Here is a 23,800-nt window from a genome sequence, read left to right as displayed (position 1 = left end):
ATAATTAACTCATAAGCCATTATATTTATTATGTGTCAGTCGGAAATGGATGGTTTTCTCTGTGGATGGGAAACTTGGCACTAGCCCCAGTTGCTGAACCTATGATTTAATTGGATTTTTATAAGTTAAGCCTACAGCTGAAGATGTTAATTTACAGTACGTTATAAGCATTGCTAAATAGCAGTTAGCAGATAGCTAGTGCAATAGTCAGATTCAGGTGGTTTATTTGTATAAAGTAAAGGTGCACAAATTTAAGGGGTTTCTTTAACCACTAGTTCTCATAAAACTCACATGTAGTAGTTGTTAAACTGAACCAGATTTATAAAATTTGTCATCATTTTAAAGGTATTATGGAAAATTTCAAACATGCACAGAAGTAGCAAATATATTAATAGTATAGTGAATTTCCCTGTCTTCACCACTCAGCTTCAACAGTTATCAATTCAGGTCCAGATCTGTTTCATTAGTAACCCTGTTTGCTCTATCACAGACTTATTTTGAAGCAGATATCAAACATTATGTAAAATAGTTATTTCAGTACATAATCTCTTAAAGATAAGGACTTAAAAAAAACAGTACCCTATCACACCTAAAAATTTCACAAGTCCATAATATCACATAATAAGTCAATGTTCATATGGAGGTGCTCAGGCCTGTGCTGCTGGTCAGCCATTCCCCAGATCTTCATTCTCTCATGCTCTCTTTCATGTTGGCTGTCATATTCTGAGTTTCAAACAGCTTTGTCATTCATGTGAGTGCAGCCAGAAAGCCTCACCTATAAACTAACATGCCATGACACTCCCCTGCCTTTCTTCCCACAGTGTATAACTCCCAGAGGAGGTCGGAAAAGACTGGAACCACTTCCTTCCTCAGCCCAAGTCAGTGATTCTCAAAAGCCTCATTGGCTGGCAGTTGCTAGATACTCCCCACAAGGATAATTGGAGATGTATCTCCCCTGTGGCTCACAGTTGCCTTGGGAATGTGACTTAGTGGCTATGGAGAGAGCTTGTTTCTGGGAAGCAGCTACCTCTTCCCTCCTGCAGTCTAGGGCAAACAGCAGTGCATTTCTTTATGCATCCTCTGATTTCAGATTCCTTCATGTGCCTGGAAATCCTAATAGGTGAAAGTTGCTTAATTAACACGTTTTTGGGAAACCCCACAGTACTCAATACCAACTGAACAAGGATCAGTTGCATTGACATTACAAGGATGTTTCCTTTTTGATACAGACCAGGGACGTTTTTGGTAGTATTGACAACAAGTGTGCAATTTGAGTGATTAGATACCTCTTGATATGTTAAGAGTAGTTTGAAATAGAAGCCAAAAGAATTCCATACAAAACCCATCTTCTTTTCTGCAGCTGTGCTCTATTAGAATTGGTAGCTTTATTTAACATTCTGACTTGTACCAAGAAGATTGTGCTGTTTTTGACAGATTTTAACCTTTTGATCTGTCCACCTGCCATTTATCAAAGCATGACTGTACAGCTTCAGACATGTTACCTGACTCAACTGAAAAGATATATAGACCCCAAGACCTAAAAATGTTAAATTCCCAAGAAGAAATCTCGATTAAAAGAAATATTTCAACAGTTGTAGTTGGAAAGCCATGGTGGCTTGGTTGAGAGCATATGATTTGAAGTTAAGTCAACCTAGGATTATATACTAGCTCTGTCCCTTACTGAGTGAACTCTGGCATGCTGCTACATTAGTGGTTCCTAAATTTTACTGCACATTACAGTCACTTGGGGAGCTTTAAAAATATCCTGATGCCCAGGTTACACCTCATGTCAGTTAAATCAGAATAAGGGTGGGAGCCATCAGTGTTTTAAAAGTTTCCCAGGTGATTCCAGTGTGCAGCAAAGTTTTGGAACCATTATGATACACCTTTGTGAGGCTTATAATTTGTAAATGGAAATGATAAGAATACCTATCTTGTGGTTTTTATGTGGATAAATATGGACAATATATAAAACTCTTAACTCAGTTTTCTAACATATAGGTGCTCAGTAATGGATGCTAATTATTATTGATGATGTTATTGTTATCAGTGGCCAGACTTTTGACTCGGAAGCACTTTGACAGTTTACTCCAGTGCCTCAGTCAGGAAGTCATCGCCCAAAGATAAACCTGCTGCTCAGATTGGTCTTTTAACAAAAGCCTTCCAGCCACTCAGGGGTAGCTCTCCTCATTATAATAAAGTAAAACTGGTGTGCATGTTTGGTATTTCACTGTGTCATTAAATAGACAGCCTATAGAAATTAATTAACCTTTGTTTTTTCCCATTTCTCAACAGGAAAATTTCTGGCAATGCCATGCTACAGTTGGGCCCCTTCTTATATTGGACATTTCTAGCTGCATTTGAAGGGACTGTGTTCTTCTTTGGAACTTATTTTCTCTTTCAGACTTCATCCCTAGAAGAAAATGCAAAGGTAAAAACAAGTTTTATTATATCTTATGGTATCATAAGCATGGCTTATCTTTTTTCCATAGGCATTGGATCTATCATACATATACTGCAGCTGTAATCATTTAACTCTTGCAGCTTCTTTAGAATAATAGAAGTATTGAAGTAAGAAATTATTTCCTGTGTGCATGGCTAACTAAAGAGCTTATATGCAAACCTTCTGGAGGCTTAACTCGGCTATAATTTTTACTAGATGAGCAGAGTTCTTGGTATATCAGACTTCAGGCCCCTACACTTTGATGTGAGCTAGGGTTTTCCTATTATAAAAGCAAAGTCTTGCCCCACTCAGTTCTTACTCATAATGGCCTTCCAAGCTTGGATCTGAAGGGAGTAGCTGCCATATCTTTGCAATATTTGCCCAATAATTAAAGATGGAATTCCCTTCTCTTCCACATGGTTAGCACTTGCATTGTGGTGATTTTGCCCTGGCTGTGCTCAAAGAGACAATTGCTGATGGGGTGGTCTTCCCAGAGCCACACAATGGAAAATCAAACCCTTTACCTTGCTTGTGCTTTCACTGTGTTATTTGCTATTTCTGGGCTTCTTCTTTTATGGTCATTCATTCTTTATAATCATATTGTGAAGCCAAGCTAAGATTCAGAAAGAATGTACTGAGTACAATATGTCTAGAACCTACACAATCAACATCTGTTATAGAAGTGATAGGCTCAGTTGAATTTGAATGACACTTTGAAATTAGGTACTACAGTCAAAACCTTGCTAATTTGGACTAACAGAAATCAGTTTAGTATGAGTGCATTAAAATTATTAATTACCAAGTAACTTGAAGAAATACAAATCTAATGCAGATCAGAGTAGGCACATGTAACACTTACCAAGGAGAACGCCCTACTAAGTGCCTCCTCAAACCAATCACTTCAACTTTCCAAGTCAGCTTTGCCCGTCAGTAAGAAAAAGGGATTAGATTTTATGATTTCTCAGATCCCTTTACTTTTATGACTGATTCTGTGAATTTCACTTTATATTTTTATTTGGCACATAAATTGTATAGAGCTGACTTTTGCTTAAATAGGGTTTGCTGCAAAGTAGGCACATGCTCTCCTACAGTCCTGTTGACATGGTCCATTTACTCAGCAAACTCTTCAGTTGGTGCATGAGGAGCTTCAATCCAGCCTGTGTCTAATTCATCACACATTCTGAGTTCATGGAATCTTAATTAATTAGATTTTATTATATATGTCACTGTCCTTCTAAATGTTTGCTAAAACCACAGTAGGAACTGCTATTAGCAATTAAACATAACACCTATGTGTGATTTGATCAAATCCTTTTTTGCTTCTATTAACCTTAGTTTTTGTTTTTATTTTTTAAAAACCTTTTACATTTCATTTTCTGTTTTAATGTTATGCATTCAGATCTTGGCAGCATTTGGTAAGCATTATGTGCCATTCATTGCCATCATTTGGATTTACACACGGTATCTGCTTTTCTTTGGTGTGCACATACTGATAGCTCTGATATTTACAGCTAAAAATTAGACTGTATTTTTAAAATGTGAGTCCATTCGTCTGTAAATTAGTCCTCATGAAAGCTTTAGCTCTCTATTATAGGAAAATCCCATATCATATCTTTTAAAGACATGAGTCATCCAAACGATTTGTTTTGATGAACATTACTATTAGTGGAATAGGATATTTTCGTGCCTTTATCTCACCAGTGTGTTCCCTATTTGATGCTTCATGGAATAATGAAAAGAAACCCTACCAGCAACATATGTGGTGCACCTGTCCAAGAAAATTTAGGGTCACCGTAAAACCCAGCATTTTGGTCTGATCTTTTGACCAGATATTTCCCTAAACAATTCATACGAAAATGTTTGGCAGTTAAACACCAGATTAAACTTGGCTTTTTTTTTTTAAGTAAGCTTGTGTATTCATGGTACATGTAATTGTTAAATGTTTTTCAGGTATATGGAAACTGGACTTTTGGAACCATTGTTTTTACAGTCTTAGTATTCACTGTAACTCTGAAGGTTAGATTTTTATTTGTTCAAATATATTTAACAACATTCTTATAATACCTTCTGGTCTTATAATAATGGTTTTTTTTTTATCTTCTAATCTTAATTTTTTATTGTGGGTTGTTATCCAAGTCTGAATGCTTACTAAAATATGTATGATATTATGTAATTGGACATTTGCACATTGTGGTCCATTTTTTCCAGTATATTGTCTGTCCTTTATTTAATTTTATGTTTTAAAAATTCATACACCATGCTTATGTTGGAAACTGTTTCTTCTTTCCTGCTATTTTCAAGACATTATGATAAGTAGTATGTAAATAAGCTGTGAGTAGATGTGTTAAGCACTTGAATATTATTTAAAGTTCTGTATCTGTTTAAAAATGCCAGGCCTTATTGTATATTAACTATGCTTCATCAAAAAAATATATATGTATGTATATATAGTAACAAAGAAAATGAAATCTGGAGCCAGCCTGATTATGATAGAATCCTGATCCTACTGCTTACTAGTGGTGTGACCTTGGTCAGAATACCTTATATTCCATGAGCTTCCATTTACTGATTTGTGAAATAGAAATCACTGTTAGTAACTATCTCTTAGGGTTTTCTAATGATTATATATGTTAATATTTGTAAAGCATGTATAATGTGTCCAACACTTATACACATTATAAAATAAAAAAGGAATGCCAGGCCTTAAAGGAATTTGGATACTTAAGACAGTTGAATAGTTGTCTATGACTAGATGTGTATGCAAACTAGCTTGGCAGTGATTAAATTTTACATAATATATTCATCACTGAAATTTACCCATATTAGTGATGAAACATGTAAGAATATAAAGGAGGTAACATGCAAGAAGGTTAGTTTTGGTAAAATATTGACAATAACATGCAGCTGTGTAATAATGCTCTGAAACCTTGCAGAATACTATCCTTGAAGCTGATGAGTCAGGGGAGGGACTCTCTTATTGTTGAAAGCTTAATCAAATTCTTTTGATCATTCCAGTAATAAACACTTCACACAGAGTCCAAGAGTGAGTACTTTAGAATGAATTCCAGTATTTCCAGTGGTCAAAACTAGAATATAGAAGTATGACTAATGAAAGACCTCAAAGCATTTCTCCTCTAAATTTTTATTCCTAGTTCATTTATCATAGTGCATAGAAATATCATTTGCATTATTCATATACTGTTTCAGTAATATTTCAGGACTGCAGCACAAATTGCTGTAATTCATCTCAGTTTAGCTACTTACTAGCTGGATGTCCTTGGGCAAGTGACATCATTTCTTAGGATCTCTGTTTCCTCTTCTCCATAAAATAGAAGAAAAAAATAGCACCTACATCTCAGGATTTTTTTGTGAGAAGTCAATTAGTGAATATGTATATAGCACTTAGAATGGTGTCTGGCACATAGAATATGCTCAGTACCATAAATGCCTGTTACTATTAATTCTTAGCTTTCACAAGATCAAGATTTCAAATAGAAAGCTTCCCTACCTTTTCTTTCACGAGGCCTTGCGTATGGCCCCACGGCTTCCAAGTGTCCTTCTTAGTTAAAGTTGGCCTTACTATAGTATCTTTCATAGGTCCTTCAAAAGACATCCATCCCCTCTTCTTTGGGTGGGTATTATTGTGACATTTTCCTTAACAGTCCAGAGGGTGGGAATTCAAGGCTGGGCTGTATTGACAATGTTTTCAACATTCTGCTTTTGAAGAGAAACTGTAAAAGAGAACTGAGGACCAGTGTGTCACAGCAAGTAACAAAACTTCGACACCACCTCCTTTTCAAAAATTAACTGCCCTTGATATTAGTCCAGTTGCCTAAATGTTTTGAAACAAGCAGAACAGACCATACAATTTGTTTTTAGATTGCATTTGAAAATCCCAGGTGGCACAGTCTGAACAGTCAGCCCTGGCAGAAACATGAAAGGATTAAAATCCAGGGCAACTGAAAATGTTACTAATTTAATAGAATAAATATGGGTTTTGTAATTGAAAAGCACACTGCATAGTCAGACCCATCATCCATTTCTACTAGATGCCACGTGTATAGAGCTAGTTGCCTTTGCATTCAGTAACCCCCATCTGTTGTGTTGGAGCACTCACGACTCCTTTGTATTGTTCCTCTGCTGTACTCTTCCTAGCTACCCCTTCCCTTTCATCCACCAGCTAGACCTTCTTTTGCCATCAGCTCACTGGCTGCCACTACCTGAGGACTTGGGGCTTTATGAAAAGTCTGGATTCTGTTTGTCTTTTTCCATTCTCCTCTGGTTGCCTGGCCCAAGCTAGGTTCTCCAATAGTTATATTGTGTACAAGTTACCAGATACCACAGTATACTGTCTTGGGCAGTTTGTACCCATACTGAAATCTCCCGTGTTATATCTTTTCAGCTTGCCTTGGATACTCATTTCTGGACATGGATAAATCACTTTGTGATTTGGGGTTCTTTAGCCTTTTACATATTTTTCTCATTCTTCTGGGGAGGAATTATTTGGTAAGCAGCTGTACATGTGTGAGTAATATGTAAATAACAAAGTAGATTATATATGTATATGTTCATTCTCTATGAAAACATTAATTATACTTTAAAAATTTTGATTATATAAGATGGCAGGTCTTCAATATTAATGGACTGGAAGTTACTTCTAGTCAGGTTACACTGCTGATTTCAGGTAAGATTTCAAATGCAAGTCTATAAACTCCACAAGTTATTTAAAAGACCTCCCTTCTGGGAGCCCCTGTCCAAATCTTTCAGCTTGGAGGTATGTAAACCTCTCTCTGTAAAGTGAGACAGTAATTTTTAGCATGATTTCCCTTGTGATTTCCAGTATAAATACTCATCCCATGAATTTTCTGTATAATGTAGTAACCAATGGATACATTATCATCCATTTGGACCCTGTTTTGTCTTTATGGTATGTAATTATCATTCTTGTCACTATAGATGTGCTCAAGGTAAGAAATATATACTGCTTAATATTCAGAGGTTATATCTTGAAATCACCGTATCTTTTTTTTTGGGAGAGGGGATAAAGTCAGACTCTAAGGCTTGGCCCAAAAGTTCATTCAGTTCATCTTGGTTCAGTAGGTATTTATTCAGAATTCATTTTGTGTGAGGCACTCTGTGGGATACAGAAGTGAATAGACTGTACCTACCCCTCTTTCAAGGTGATGAGAATCCAGTGAGAGGACGCATAAGCTGTGATTGGGAGAGTTAAAAAGGAATGAAAATAACTTAGGTTTTCATCTCCTTTCCTTACTCCAAGAGGCCTATATTTTGCTTTTAAAGTATCACAAGTGTTTTCATTAAGCAGTGGCTTCCCCTTGATAAGGACGCCAGCAGCAGAGCATGGCTACAGTAAGCCACAGGGTGAGATTCCAGGAGTACACTTTTGCACTAATTTGAACTAAATCATACATTTAAAACATTATATATTATCACAGAGATGAGAGAATCACCATTATGTCTGTTGAGACTTAATTAAAAGAGGCTGTTACTATTTTGGAAAGCTTTTTTAAATAAAACCCTTAAATAAAAACTGAAAAAACCTTATCACTTAAGGAAGTAAATCACAAAAAGTAAAAATATAGCATATGGTTGACACCTATTTGGAAGTTATTGAAGTAATGAAGCTGAAAGAAGTCTCTGTTTTCTTTAATAATATACAAATGAATCAAAGTTGATTAACTAAATGGAATATGCAATGTAGGTCTGCCCAGAGTACCGTAATTCTATGAATCTATGGAATCAGCATCTCAACTATGTAAAATTTCCACAAGAATAAAATATTTCTAGCAAACAAGTTCCTAACTCTTCCCACAGACTTCCTTACTGATTAAAATATGACCTTTAAATTATTAAAAAACATTGTCACACCTGTTTCTTTTCACTAGAAATACTTACTAAAAAAGAAACATTAGTAAATCTATTTTTTATTCTGTTGCCTAGAGTGCTATCTTTAAGTAGAGCTGAGTTGAGCTACATGAATATAAAATTAGTACTATAAAGCACCTAGCAAATGTGACTAGAAACTATATGAAACTTCAGCTGAATAGTGGTTGCAGCTAATATCTCTGGACATGTTCAATCCTGAGGCATTGTGACACACCCCTTTTTGGGTAAAGGTAATGAAAATAATGGTTTCTGAGCCCCAAACCCAATCCAGGAATAATGTTTTGTTTCTGACTTCTCTCCTACAAAGCTCCATAGATGCCATGGAAGTATGAAAGAAAAATCTAGAGATCCTAATCACAGAGTATGATAGATACTGTGTGAAGGGATACCCTGTGACTCTCAGTTGTCTGCTGGACCCTTATTATGGCTCAGTTAACTGCCTAGGAAATGAATCTGGGTGCCTTTCAGAATTAGAGTAGTAGTAGAGCTCTGCAGAAATCTTTTCTACATGGTAGAAACCCTAGAAAACTTGTCTAGCCCAGACCTCATAAGTTTCTCCATCTCACTGTTCTGCTCACTTACTCTAGAATCTAGTCTTCATATGTGTAGAGTCATAAGCTTGATCTTATCATGTTACATAAGAGTTGTACAAAAACTAATTTTTAAATGGGAAATCAATTTATCTGCAGTAAGCACTATGTGTGACCTAATAAATGGGACAACCAGTTTATCTGCCTCGAGCTCCTCATCTGAGGATAGTCTGTTATGAATCCTGATCTTGAGCAGCTGCCTTGCACTTCCGCTCAGCTTCAAAGCCTAGTGAGACTCTGTGATTCAGCTCAGGCAGGGGAAAGAAAACTGGGTGTACTTCTCATTGCCTCTGTACAGTTCAGTGGATGACTTAGAATGAAATCCAATATCAGAATGAGGGGTCCTTCTGGATTTCTGGACTCCAAAGCAGTCCTATTGGCACTATTTTGTCTGTCAGCCTTCATGGCACACACTAGTACTCAATGTATGTGGATGAGAAGGTAGATTCCTACCATTTGAAGAAGAGAAGCTGTACAGTCCTTTTTGTATTCACATAGGGTTTTGGGTAGGGTATAAAAATATCTTTTAGATTTCTGAATGTAGAGCACAAATCCATTCTCAGTAAAACATCCAAGGAAGTAAAATGCTTGTTGGCATAAACATTAACCATCATTTCTCTTAAATATCTTTGAAGGTCCAGCATTTACTAGTGCAAATAAATATTCTTCAGTTGGAAGCTTTAAAGTTGATTTCTTAGTTGTTTTCAAGTCAAAAGCATTTTATTATCATTTTCCCCTATGATCATCATTCCTTTTCTTTCCAAACATTTAAAAATGAAATCTGTTTACTACTTTTAGGATGTTCTAAAGAAAATTATTTTTTATTAATGTGCATAACAAAGATTCCTTTAAAGTATAAAAGACAGTTGTAATTATGTTTCATATGACAGCAAATGATTTGTTTTTCCTTTATGTATTTTCTTCCCACTCTAGGCCTTTTCTCAAACAACAGAGAATGTATTTCGTATTTGCTCAGATGCTGTCTTCTGTATCCACATGGTTGGCCATAATTCTTCTAATATTTATCAGCCTTTTCCCTGAGATTCTCCTGATAGTATTAAAGAATGTAAGAAGAAGAAATGCCAGGGTAAGAACTAATTTTATATTATAACCTGATTTTTGGAAGGGGCTTCAATATCTGCCATGAACTAAATAAGAGAATTACATTAGTTACAGCATGTTAAACCCCTCCTTACAGGTTCATCACTTAATTTCCTCTTCTGCATAAAAAGTGTAGTAAAAACTTCATTATCCAATGCAGGTGGTAAGTAAATTCCTTAATAGTGTATTGTGTGACCTTTAGCAATCCATATGGAGTATCTTATATGCTCCATATGGAATTTTAAACAGAAAAAAATGTTTTTTTTAATTTAGTCTCGAATTTTCACACCAGGAATTTCCACACCAACATTCCAGCTTTAACCTTAGAAATCTCCTTGTGAATTGTATGCAGATTTTTTTTAGTTTATAATCCCAATCCGCCTCTTTCGAACCTCTCCCCTTCCTTTAATTATAGTGCTGCTTAATCTCTCTGTTGCTTCTAGCCCTATCTGTTCAGCAGTATATTTGAACCAAAGAGAATTCCCTGGATGTGGTTTCTGCATCCTTATCCTCCTTTCTGCATCCATATCCTCCTGAACACACTTGTAAAAATTCAAGATTGTTTTATGAGTGTGTTTTTCTTTTTGCTGCTTAAATTGTAAATTTCTTGTGAGAATGAGAAGTTATTACTCTCAGATAGCCTAATTGCTTGGCCCTGCATTATCTGGTATCTTTTATACATATCTAAAAAAGACTTTAAAGTGAAAGGGATAGATTACTGGAAAAAAATTCTGAAAAATTTTGACCAACAGGTTAAGTATGTCATATTGCTTCCAAACACTAGCTTGTTTTGCCAAATAAAACTCAGTTTCTGTCATATTGATACCAGCTAGGTCTTATAGCCCCTCTAATGTGCTATTTTCAGGAAATAGTCTAAACTACATCTACCTGACCTATTTGATCAGATTTGCCAACCAATTTAGCCACAAAACTGTTTTGTCTGCTTTGGTTTGGTTTTTGTTTTTTGGCCTACTGAATTGATAGAATCCAGTGTCTGGCATCATGCAGAGAACTAAAATAATTATAGTGGGAAAATCTTCCATGATTAGATGTGTAAAAGAGGAGCTTTAAGATACAAGTCAGTATAAGCCCCAATCAAAAGCAATAGACTCTCAGTGGCATAAGCCATGTTGATTCTTGATATACAAGAATAATCAGTACACTGTTAGGTGATCAGAACTGACCTCAACTCCCTGCTTCTGCATGTGTTATGAGTAGAACTAGACACATTAATAATATTAACCTAGGAAAGACTGCCTTAGTCTACTCCTTAATCCTTCCAGTAGACCCCTAACTAACTCCTTCCAGCCTAGTATTGGTCTCTGGATCAGAGATTGCTATTTACTTGTCTGATTACACTTTAATATCAGTTCAACAGACGTAAAGCAGGTTAATATAACTAATGCCTCCAAGAATGGCCAAGTGGCAATTTGCGTGAAGCCAAATAAAAAATGTTAAAATAAGAAATGGGTTGATAACTTGTATTTGTATAAATAGAGAATTTGTCTGGGAAGGATCTCTGAGGTGTTCTTCCATTCTCCTTATTTGGAGTATACTTTGAGGTACTCCTAAACATTTTTCACATTTGGGGTAATGGAGCCCACACTCAGCTTCATACTGTAAAGATGATAGAAAAATCTCAGAAATCAAAACCTTTTAACATGGCATCTTATCCTCTTCCTTAGGCCCTTGCTTTAAAAAAAAATGCTGGCTGGAGGTGACTTTTATATAAATTAAATAGCTATTACATGGAAGGATGCTACAAAGCAGTCACAGCTAAAGATGTACAGCATTTTCTCTCCATGCAAACAGCAGATTCCAAACATCTATTGAAAGCATGGAGTTCTGAGACTGCATCCCTTGTTACTTAGAAGTATTGAATGTTGCCAGGGGTTCAGCATGAAATTTGTTTGCCACGGGTTATGTCCATGATAGGAGGAGTTCTAGTGTCTGTGCTGTAGCTTGGCATGTTGGTATGCTAAAACAACCAGGAAAATTTCCATAATCAACATCATTCATTCATTCATTCATTTATAACTACCCTCATTGAACCAATAAACATGTATTGAACCGCCTACTGATGAACATCTCTCCACATCCAATGTCTGAAAGGCTAAATGGTTTTTCAGACTCTATGGGATTTCGAGAGTTGCAAATGAGACAATATGTTGTGGGCACTCAGCAGCGCTGCCTCTTTTTTTTTTCTTGTGAGAAAATGCAAGAGCAAAGTAGTGTGTATAAATGCATAAAGGCCAACTGAAACATGGCAGCCATGGGTATTCTGTTAAGTCACATGTGTTTACATGAGGCCGTATTTGACCATTATCAAAGAGTCAGAGGCCTTTTCTAAGAAAGAAGAAAGAGTATCTTAATAACTAACGGTCTGATATATTGGGTGAATTCCTACCTACTTTTTTCAGTATCCCTTTGCTAAGGCATTGGCCTCACTTTAAAGACAGGCAAAAGATTCTTTACACCAGGTTGACCTCATACCTGACAGGCTCCCTAATGGGGTAAAGTGTGTGTCTCTATCTAGAGACGGGAGAGCCCCCTGACTTCAGTCAGTAAACCTCTTGGATCCTTCATTTACACAGTCAGAAATGCCCATGGCAAGTAGGCTGACAATGCTATACTCATGTGAGTCTTGGCAGCTGCTTTGAGAAGGGAACTCAGCAGTGGGTAGTGAAAATGTCTCCATGGCATTTAAGAAAGAAGCCAAGCCATGTACACTTAACGATTATAGAAGCAGTGTTCTGTTGAATTCCGTTCAATTCAGCACACATTGCCTGATGGTCCACTGTAAGTTACCTACCATACTAGGTGTTGGTAACTCAGGGATGAATCGGCTGTGGCCCCAGATCACAAGGAGCTGTTACAAAGGGAATTCATTTCTGAACCAGGTATAAAACAGAATAGTAGACTCAGCGATATGGCTTGTTGTAACAAAAACTGAGCCATTTCAGGGTCCAAGTCATTACCTTCTGAAGCGTTCAGTTAAAAGGCTGGTATTATGGCCTCCACCACAGCTGAGTTCTGCCATGATGTTATGATGTTGTCATTGTAAAGACTTGTGCCATCCTCCAAAATAGGTATGCTTAGTCATTTAACTCAAAGGTGTAGTTAAGCTACGTATTCCTCAGCACTGTAGTTAATTTTTGAGCTAACAGTCCTATCATTGAGGATCATAGGGTTTTTCTTTAGCTTATAAATTGACAAAGCTACATCACCATGCTGCTGACAGTATATGCTGAAATTACCATTGAGCACTCAGCAGTGGAACAGCAGTTTAACACTTCAAAGGAAATTTAAATTTTCAGGGTATTTCACAAAAAGTTGTGTCCCCTCTAGCACAAGTGTTGAGCTATCTCTCATAATCAGAGAAATACAAGTAAACTTTCTTACCAAGTAGTAAATACCACTTCCATTTTGGTGGAGGACTTTTCTACCCATCTTTATGTAAGTTTTCCCATGTAAACCTCCACAATCAAAAGGGAAGCTTGCCTGTGCCTACTAGACATGGGAACACTGTAATGGTATTGACCCAGCAACATGGCCATGCCTTGCTTGGGATATCTGCATGAAGAAGAAGAAATACTATATTATGTAGGGAGCTCTTTAAAAGTAGAAGACAGGAAAAGGAAGAATGTTGTCTCACCAAATTTCCAGAGAAGTACTTTGAGCATTTTGGAAAATACAGTTTACCCTTTTGATAACAATGGTGACAAATCTTTGATCATTACTGCAATTCTGACAGTGTCACATACAACCATGGGTTCTGAGGGTAATAGCCCTGTGAACTGGATTAGACAAATATAAAGTTGAATCCTAATGTCTTGGCTGTTGAGATGGACCTTTATGCATTGGCCTCTTTGCCATACTGCTAATTGAGTCAGTGTCAAAGCTCTCTAGATGACTGCAAAGGAATGTGGAAATTTCATACTGTTTCAGCCCATTGTGTCCCATCCTTCTAACACACACTCACACCCACCAATTGCTAGCTATATCAAGTTCTGATTACTTTAGGTATTCTTTCCATGCTTTCTACTGCCTTCTGTACTTTGAAGTTCCTTTTTTTTCCTTTAGAAAGTAGTACAATATCTTAACCCCTATAATTTCTGCATCGTAGAAATACTTCTATCTCTGATGGTTGGGCACAAGGTTTTAAGCACACCAAAATGTGCTTTTCATTACAGTCTTATATAAATAGGCTTATATGCTAAACACAGGGGTGGGGGACTTGGTATCGTGTTAATCTTGCTACAAGGTTTTTGCCCACAAAATAGAAGACAGAGAATTAAAATATTTTTTTTATCAGAAACTAAGTATTTATTTCTCTAGCTTTATCAATTGGTAATTTGCGTTAACATGTCATCAACTTTGTTTAAGGTAAAATATGAACAGGAAAAAATACAGTTATGTTGAAACATATGAATACGTCAAAGTATTTGCCTTATAAAGTATGTTTATTAGACTGCTGAATACATGTGTTACTTTAGCTGTTTCCTTTTTTTTTAAGCCTATTTTCATTAGTCACTAGGTAGATAATATGGGTAATCTTGATTAGCAGCATTGTTAAATTCATCCCCATAGTTGACCACTCATCATCTATTTTGCTTGGGAAATGCCAAAACCAAGTCTGTAAATTAGCTTATAATTTCAGGCATAGAATAAGAAGGAAAAAAAATAGCTATTAGGTTTTCTGATTAAACTTTAAGTTAGCAATTTTTACTTTTCCTAAGTGTTTTAAAGGAAAAATTCATAGTTCTTTATGCTACCCTTATAAAGAGGTCTCTGTAGGAAAAAGGGGGAACCGATCAAATTATGTTAGAATATAGGAAGTTAAGCATTGGTCCAGGGGTAAATGGGACTGAAGTATAGTTTCACCAAATGTCCAATTGTGTAAGTTTTGATTAGGTTTTTAACTTGCAACTGCACTAGGACAGTCAGTCCCTTCATATTGTATCTGTGCAGTTGGTTAGGGGAAATAGTTAACTTCAAGATAGGTTGATGATGAACCCTGGATGTAACTCTCTGACCAGTGGATTTTGAACAATGTAGGTTAGTGAATTAATGATTAGAGATAAGCCCTATTTCAATGAGAAGCGTATCTCAAAGTTATTTTATTCAAAATAGTCAGTTTTTCAATTAACAAAATAATTTTAAATTGAAACACCAAGAAATAGTAATTTGCACATATAATAGACTATTCCTAACTCTAACCCTGCTTATACTTAAGAAAGTAATGTCCTCAAAACTAACATGTCATTTCTACTTCAGTTTCTCAAGATTTCTTTTTAAATGTCTTACATTTCAGAGAATATTTACTTTTTTTTTTTTTGGTTTCTGCATTTCTCTTTTTTCTACTGCAATTTTCCACCTTTTGTGCAATTGTGAACAAGGTAACGAAACGCCTCCCTTCCTCAGGAACATCTACTATCTTCATGCTTTCTCAAACTTCCAGCAATCACAGTTTCTCTTGGAGTGAATAAGGTGATTTCCTTTCTTAATGTACCAACTTGCTTGCATTCTCATTTGCTTGACACCATTTTCTGATTCTTCATGAAAAATTACATGACTCATTTTTATATCTTCCATTGATACTTGAGTATTTTGTCATTTTCCTTTTATCATTTGTTCACCTTCCCAAATTGTCACACTGGAGAGGAAATTATTTTCAAAAACTAGGAGTGTACGTTTCTAGTGCCACTGTTTCCTGGTACTCAGTAGAAGCCACAGCGTATTAGAGCTAGTCTGTTCACCAAGATGGGAAAGGTTTGCACAAATTTCTCTTTTCAATACACTCATAGCACTGGCACAACTCTCGGAGGTGTTCACCAAAAGGATGGTAAGGTTTACTAATCAAACCGTATTGATTCATCTACCACATAACCTACCAGTGTCATTTCAAAAACCTAAGTTTCCACATACTACTAATACCTGCATACGTCTACTATGAAAATAATTTAATTGTTGGAGACTTTCTTAGGTCTTTAAATGTGTTCATTCAAATGGTATGCATTTGCTATAGTGTAATCATTTGTACTTTTAGCCAGAAGATTAGTCTATAGGAAATGATTTTTTTCTTCTACGTTTTTATTACCAGGTAGGTTAACCAGTCTTCAAATGCTTTAAGTATCTTTACCTCACTATTACAGAGAAATCTGAGCTGTAAAAGGGCATCTGACTCATTATCCACCAGACCTTCAGTCAGACCTCTTCTTTTACGAACATTCTCAGACGAATCTAATATATTGTAACAGGTACCTAGTGTTAAACCAGCGGGCTGGCTTTAAAGAAACAGATTAACAGCATTATAAGAAAAAAAAAGAAAATACCACTTCTTAAATTTTCTCTGCTGTTGGTGTGGTGAACTTTATACTATTCTTTGCAAAAATATAAAGATGCATTAGTTGGAATATGGGGAAATATGTATATATTTTTTAATTTGCTAAATATTTTCCAGAGTAAAATTACAGGCATCTTCTAGAGCCGAAGGGTTATATGGTATGTTTAATTTGTAAGGGGCAAGTTGTCATTATGATGCCATCATATGAAAATGCTCATTAATACTGATTAGGAAATATAATTTTGATTTAAAAAGATCATTTGGAAAATTGAATATAAATATTCCAAAATTGCATCTGTATAATATCAAGTCAGTTTAGCATTGCATGTTCTTTTGGGAATTATGTGAAAATAATTCAGTGTGTTTGTATCTCCGTGTGCCATGTCTGTGTGTATGCAGGTAGTATACACTTAATGTCCTTGTAAATGTCTGATCCCCAAATATATATTAATGAACAGTCTACTCTAATCACTTTTTTAATGTCAAGTTTTATTCGAGCTATATGTTTTAACTTTCAGAGGTAAAATCTTTCCTAGCTATTCAGGGGGATGTTAGCTGAATTATATAGAACGCTTTGTAATTAATTTTTTGAAAAACGAGTAAATTCATTTTATAACATTTCATTTCCTCAAGAAAATATGTGGGAGAAATTGATATGCCATGGGAGGAATCCTTGAACTCAGAAAACCTCTTCTATGTTTTCTGTTTCCCCCTTGTATAGCTCTCTGTTACCCCAGACCTTTAGAGGTCTTTTATTCATTTAGAGTAATTCGTGAATGAGGTTTACTGGTCAGTTTGGAAACAGCTCCATCCATGCAGCTTAGTGCAAGGCCATTTTTCATGCACACATAAAAATTAATGATTATGAGGAATAAAATTGCAGGTCTGTTCACTTTGAAGCTAACAATTGTGAGTCTACCTTATAAGCCTGGTTTTTTGTCAGCTATCAACTTCCCCACCCTCTAGCAAAGAATCAAAATTAACCTAATGGATTGAGTCCATTGGTTCTATCTCCTACAGATCATCACAGACTGTACTTGTAGTGTTATTTTGGAAGCCATCTCATTTTGCCTTGGTGAGCATCTTTTTACCCATGTTGAGTGACTCACCTGCTTATATTTTCCTTCAGTAATGAGTCTACTTCCCTGTAGCCTTCAAAGATAGTCTTGCCCTGAGCTGTGTGGAGGTGCATTTTAGCTACACACTTTCCAGTCACTTCTGTATCCCCCTGGATTGCTTTCTTTAGCTTTGTCTATGGTTTGGGGGATAGGCTGGGTCTGGGGACTAGACACTGCTGCTGCTTTTGGCCTCTCCAGGGCCTTACTCCTCCAATGACCAACATAGAACTGAGAAAGGGTTTTTTTTCTTAACAACTGTTTTACTTTTAATGTAGTTATTTCTTCCAGGAATGTATTTTAATTCTCCTCCAAGGAAAATATTTGACAATTAGTTTAGCCACTGAGTTTATCCCTTGGTTGATAAGGGAACTCGCTGACTCCTTTTATAAGTTCTCATTGTACATGGCAACCTTAGTTTGATCAGAGTCAGTAACCATGATCCTGCTACCTGAAAAACTAATAAGAGAATGTGGAACATAAAAAAGGAATGGAAGTTGTTCTAGAGGACTTCTAGAACCATGGCAAGGGAGGTGCACCAAAATGGGAAGAAAATAGTACACTCCTTAAGACCCTCCACTACTCAGGTTTAGAAAGGTTAGATTTTAAAATGGACAATCAAAGTTAGGTTCCCTCCCTTGACATGGGACTTAAACTTAACCAGCATACCTGATTTACACCCTGTGATCAGTTTGCTTATCATGCCCCATCCTGATCATAGCATTTGATAATGTTTAGAGGACAGAGAATGATCTATATATTTCTTTTTTTTAATTTTTTTATTTTGGTATCATTAATGTACAATTACATGAGCAACATTATGGTTACTAGACTCCCCCTATTATCAAGTTGATCTATATATTTCTTAGGAAAATTTCTGCAGTTCCTTTCTAAAAAGATCATCAGTAAGGAAAACAGAAGCATCAGTTGACATTTAGGTGCATGATCTACCAAAAAGATAATGAACTTCAGTATTATAGAGAAGAAGTGTATTTCTTTCAGTAAGGGAAAAATAGTTTTACAGTAATCTTTCAAAGCTGAACATGTCTTCAGATTTTCTCTGTCAAAATTGCCACATACCACCCCCCCACCAAAAAACAATAATTGATTCATTCATTCAACATGTCCTGAGCATCTGCCATGTGCCAGATACTGTGTTAGGTGCTGAAGAGATAGGAAGATAAATAAAATGTCCCTGTTTTCAAAGCACTCACAGACAAGAGGAAGGAATCTTGGTGAGCTGCGCCTTTGTTAAAGTAGGTAGTTCTAGTGGTAACAATTATTGGGAGGAACAACCCTGGAGCAATCCAAAAGCAAAAGGCAAGTCTGAACTATTCAGCTGAAAAATGAAGAAAGGATTAAAAATTAGTTATTGTGTAACCTTTTTTTCCCTGCATGTGAATAAAACTTGGCACTTTGGTAAGACAGTTGATTTTATTCTTATAACAAAATTTATTTTACTACTTGATTTATTTTTTAAAATGCTAAACAGATGGTTTCATATTATTTATTAAAATAAACCTTTTAACTCTGAATATTTTAAATTTTTCAGAATCTGCATCTTGAACTGCCTATGTTATTGTCCTACAAGCATATTGACAGTGGTTACAGCTAAAAAAGAAAGCATGAAGAAACAACTACAAAAAAGTTACCATCTCAGGATATTCAATATGCAACAAACTAAACCACTCTATGTTTAGGATTCAGAATAAATGTCCATTAATATAACAAATGACTCTTAAGCATTTATAGTTATTTTAAGTAGCCATTATGGTCAGAGCTCTAGATTATGAATTATGTGAAAGTTGAAAGCAAGAATATTTAGATTTTCTGGCTTTAGGTAGGATAATATAACTATCAAATGGGTGCTCTTTTAACCCATGAACTCTGTGAATGGATTTAAATACAATAATATAAAGTAGAAGTCATGCAATGGGAATAAATAGATTTTGCTAATACTACTTTTTTTGCCTGGCAGAAGAAATAGGCTGTTTGGATCACATTTCTTATTCCTGCTGAATTATAATCTTAAATTATTTTTTTCAAACATAAAAGGAATACTTGAAAATACAAGAAGACTAAATGATATCAATACATCAGATAGAATAGCTAATCCTTTCTGTTCACCCACATGCTAATTCTGTCTTGATAGACTATCCTTGCCAAAAAAATATCTTGAATACAACACCTATGTTGAAAAAATGTTAATAATCCTGGGTATTTTTATGTGAATCAAAATATATTTATTTTTGTTCTTCTGAATTAAATCCCACTTAATTGGTGTATGGGCTAGTAGATTTTAAAATAAAATATTTCTAATCACTTAGCCCCTCAAAATAACTAAGATATCACAGATTTTTTCCAATTATTTTACTTGGTTCTGAGGTAAGGTAGGCAAAACCGTAGTTACACAAAAGTAAAGACCATTCTGAATATCAGTCTTTCATAATTTTTTGTGGGGAGGAAGAAAGCTTATTTCAAACTGTTAATGGTTTTTATTCAAAAGAGGCTGCATTTATGCATACATGCAGCACTTTTTTTTTTACTTGCCAATTTGGGAAGAAGGGATCCATCCCAGGACAGTGGTTCAGCCTGCAGAGTCATTACTGGGAACATGAATGTTGAGTGTTGTCTGTCTCAGCAGACTTGGCAAGGACAATGGTATAGCTCTAAACTGGGAGATTCATCTTGGTAAAGTCCTCGACTTACTAGGCTCATAGGAGTTTTTAGCTTCCTAATAAGTTCACTGAAAACATAAAAATTAATGTGAAATGTCTTCATTGAATGTTAAAATTAAACACACTTTTTTGGATATAAATTACTATATTTGACTACTAGATTGAAATGGTCTTTTAAAAAGTGTTTTCACACCAGTTTCCTTTTTTTTTTGGTTGTCTTTCTGGCATGCCTGTACTATTTTTAGTGTTCATATTGTACCTTGATTTGGAAAAGCATTGGACTCAATCTACATCAATGTATTTATGTAGTCCATATGGCACATGTGATTCTACCATATATATTTTATGTTAATGTTTAGGTGTAATTTTTCTTAAATTCTAGAGGAGATGTAATTTCAGCTCTCAGAAACCATTCCATCTTTATGGACCCTTTTTCATTATTTCATTTGTTCTCATCTATCAGTATTATTTTTGAGTATTTTGTTGGGTCATTCATGCCTTACTTAAGTGTGGTGTATTCTGATAGCCTATATTTGAGGTAGTCTGCTGAAAACGAAGTCTATATATTCTTTGCCAATTCCAAAGAGTTAAAAAATCAGACCCAGGAAAGCTTTTGATGTTTTGTTGTTGTTCTTGTTCTTGTTTATGTAGTTGTTGCTGTATTGTCATTGTTGTTTTACGTAAGAACTGTAGGGACTGTGAATATACATTAGAGAGGCACAATATATAGAAAGGCTTGTTTAATGCAGACCACTGGAGATTGACATAATCCGAATATCCAGCATAGAGGAAATATAACTGGTGGCATCTAAAATTCTTTGCAGCCAGGAAGAAAAATGAGTAAGGGGGATTTAGAGTCATGTCTCAGCTACACATTATACTGCAGCTCACATTTATGATGGCAGTGATGTATAATATCATGGCCTAGATCCTTGAGCAGGACCTGACTTTCCTTTTGGAAAGATATTTTATTAATGAGCTAAAAAATGGCTAGCATGGGGTTAGCAGATGGAATAACTGGAAGTAAGCTATCCAGTATTCCTAGGGTACAATTTTAGCCACCTTATTTTGTGACAGAGAAAGGGGAGAAATGTAATAATAGGATCACAGACCCATCATTTGAATAATTTTGAACTATCAAAATGTTCTTGTAACTTTCACAACTGTTGTCCATTGTTTCAGTATGTTACTTAATAAACTGAAAACAAATTCCATTTCTACAACATTTACACCAGCAACAGTATAAATGTAAGCCTAAATCTGCAAAATTCACAAGAATTTAATGATGGGGTTTTTTAATAACATGCAGTATGTAAATGTGCAGATTTTATGCAAGTGTTGACAAAATCATTTTTCAGCTTGCAAAACGGTACTGCAGTATCACATTTTTCACTTAAGCAGTTTTTTACATCTACGTTGTTGCTTTCTATAATGAATGTGAATGCCATCTTTTATGAATGCAATTTGTCTTTTTCATTACAAAAATTTCTGTTTGATGAAATCAATAAACTTTGGTATGATATGATTGCTATTTTAGCCTCTTTTTTGGAAAGGTCTAGGTTTGACATAAAAATAATATGGATGCAATTTGGTGGTGGGAAGTGTTTCATTCCCTCTGCCTATACATCTTGCAAAAGATCATTTCTACATGTGTTCAACCAGCATTTTAGAGTGATACCTGATTTGGGGAGATTATGGTATTTGTGGGAGTTTTGAATAAGACTGTATCTTGTTACTGCATAGATCAAAGTCCAGCCAAATCAGTAAATACATATTGAAAGTCTAGTGTGTACCTGGCAATGTGCTTTCTGCCCCCCATGCACTGAAAATAGTGTGATGTATGGTCAGTGTCTCCATCCCATTGAAATCACTTGATTCATAAGTAGCCAAAGATTCAGGATTTTACAGTAGCTTGAGACTTGGTCCAGAGGTATGTGTCTACACCTCTCTGCTCCTCCATAATCCCCTCCTCTGACATTGCTCAGTCTGTATCCAAGGCCTTATAAAAAAATCCCTTAAAAAACCTTGCTATATTTAACTTTTAAGAAACTGAAGTTGCTACACTGTATTGTAGCTCGTTGCATTACATGTTTACAGTTAAGTCTCTGTTTTGTAGCCATTTACTCATGTTGGTCTCTGACCTACATGTAGTGCATTTTCTCTTTTTATTAAGTGGGAATTGTGCTTTATTTGGAGGTGAGGCATGAGTTAGTTTTACCTTTTCCACTTAAATGGTGCCTTGGGTATGAGGAGTGGTCAAATGAGGTAATGGATTAAAATTGCTTTGTAAAATGTCATTTGCTATTCAGATGAAAGCATTGTTATTTTTATATTAAGAGTTTTTATTGGTTTGACCTTTTTAATGACTAGTTATTTACCACCTCTTCACAAATGTGTCTTAGGTTCTTTTTACCTTCTTGGAATTAGCCTGCTCAGGCTTCGTTCCCTTCCCCCATCCAGCCTTGTGGGAAGCTGCTTCACCACCGAGTCTGCCCAGGATTGGCCAATGAAGTCAGTATTGTGAGAGTCTGACTGGTTTGGCCCCTTCCTTGAGAAGCGCACGCACAGGTTAGGGGCTGCGGTTATCACTATGGTTATTCAGTGAGTGTGTCCGTGGCCGAAGTGCTGGACACATGGTAATGAAACGTGAAGGCCTGAGGTCTGAGAATAGGTGTCAGAGAAAAGGGGTCTTAATTATTCCACAACAGTGTTTTAATTTGACACAAATTAAACTGATGGGCAAAGAAACGTGAGCTCAGTTCCTATTATGTGGACCTTTTGTGCTGAAGAAATGTTGCAGTATGAATCAAGCAAGTCCTTAGCTCCTGGGTCTTAGACGCAGGCCTCTGAAAGAACAGTGTACTTCTTGGTGGGCCAGAATTCCTGCTGGCAGCAGGTCTTTGCCCTGGGTGGAAAGGGGCAAAGGATGGTCATAGCTAAAATGCCTGCTGCTGCTTTGGTCTCCAATTTACAAGGACATATTTCCTACCAATAGAGCCACTGCAATCCCAACTCCTCCCATTAACTGACACTTATCTAGCATTTACTACGTTCCAGGCACTGTCCTAATGACTTTTCATATATTCACTCCCTTTAATAATCCCAACAGCTCTATGGAATAGGCGCTAACATTTCTCCATGTGGCAGATAAGGAAACAGACAAGCCAAGGTCATGCAGTCTGGTAGGGCCAGATTTTGAACCCAGGTATTCTGACTAGAGTGTCCTGTACTTAGCCTGGACACTGTATTTTCATCATTACACCATCCCTGATGGCTTGAATAAACAAACCATCATAAATACTCATGCAAATATTAGCCATGAGAAAGCATCAGCCAAATTGAGTGTATTCTACATGATAACTGGCTTGATAATCTTCAAAATTATCAAGATCATGCAAGAACAAGACTAAACACCCAGATAAGGAAATGAAGATGACGTAACAGCTAAGTACAGCATATAATCCTCAGTTGGATCATGGATCAGAAACTGGGACAATCGTGGGATAACTGGTGAAGTCTGACTGTGGTACATGAGTTTTATACCATTATATAGGTTTTATCAATGTTAACATGATGTTTGAAATTGTACTGTTATTATATATGACATGTTTTGGGGAATT

General features: G+C 35.9%; 1 protein-coding gene across 8 annotated transcripts in view; it reads left to right on the top strand.

The window, feature by feature from the left end:
* The window catches only part of ATP11C (ATPase phospholipid transporting 11C), a 204,714-nt gene extending 183,009 nt beyond the window's left edge, over positions 1-21,705 (top strand). For 5 of the 8 annotated variants that reach the window (XM_036888186.2, XM_036888187.2, XM_036888190.2 and 2 more), the window contains 6 exons: positions 2,296-2,431; positions 4,394-4,459; positions 6,846-6,949; positions 9,874-10,027; positions 16,197-16,301; positions 19,055-21,705. In XM_036888186.2, coding sequence (XP_036744081.2) covers positions 2,296-2,431; positions 4,394-4,459; positions 6,846-6,949; positions 9,874-10,027; positions 16,197-16,298 — 562 coding nt within the window. In that variant the 3' untranslated portion in view covers positions 16,299-16,301; positions 19,055-21,705. Of the gene's footprint in view, positions 1-2,295; positions 2,432-4,393; positions 4,460-6,845; positions 6,950-9,873; positions 10,028-10,138; positions 10,205-16,144; positions 16,302-19,054 lie in introns of all 8 variants that reach the window. The other 3 variants (XR_005025386.2, XM_057495832.1, XM_036888188.2) reach the window with 3 other exon arrangements.
* The last annotated feature ends 2,095 nt before the right edge of the window (positions 21,706-23,800 follow it).

Source organism: Manis pentadactyla, chromosome X, assembly GCF_030020395.1.
Source record: "Manis pentadactyla isolate mManPen7 chromosome X, mManPen7.hap1, whole genome shotgun sequence".
Lineage (NCBI taxonomy): Eukaryota > Metazoa > Chordata > Mammalia > Pholidota > Manidae > Manis > Manis pentadactyla.
This window is presented reverse-complemented; position numbering and strand designations above follow the sequence as displayed.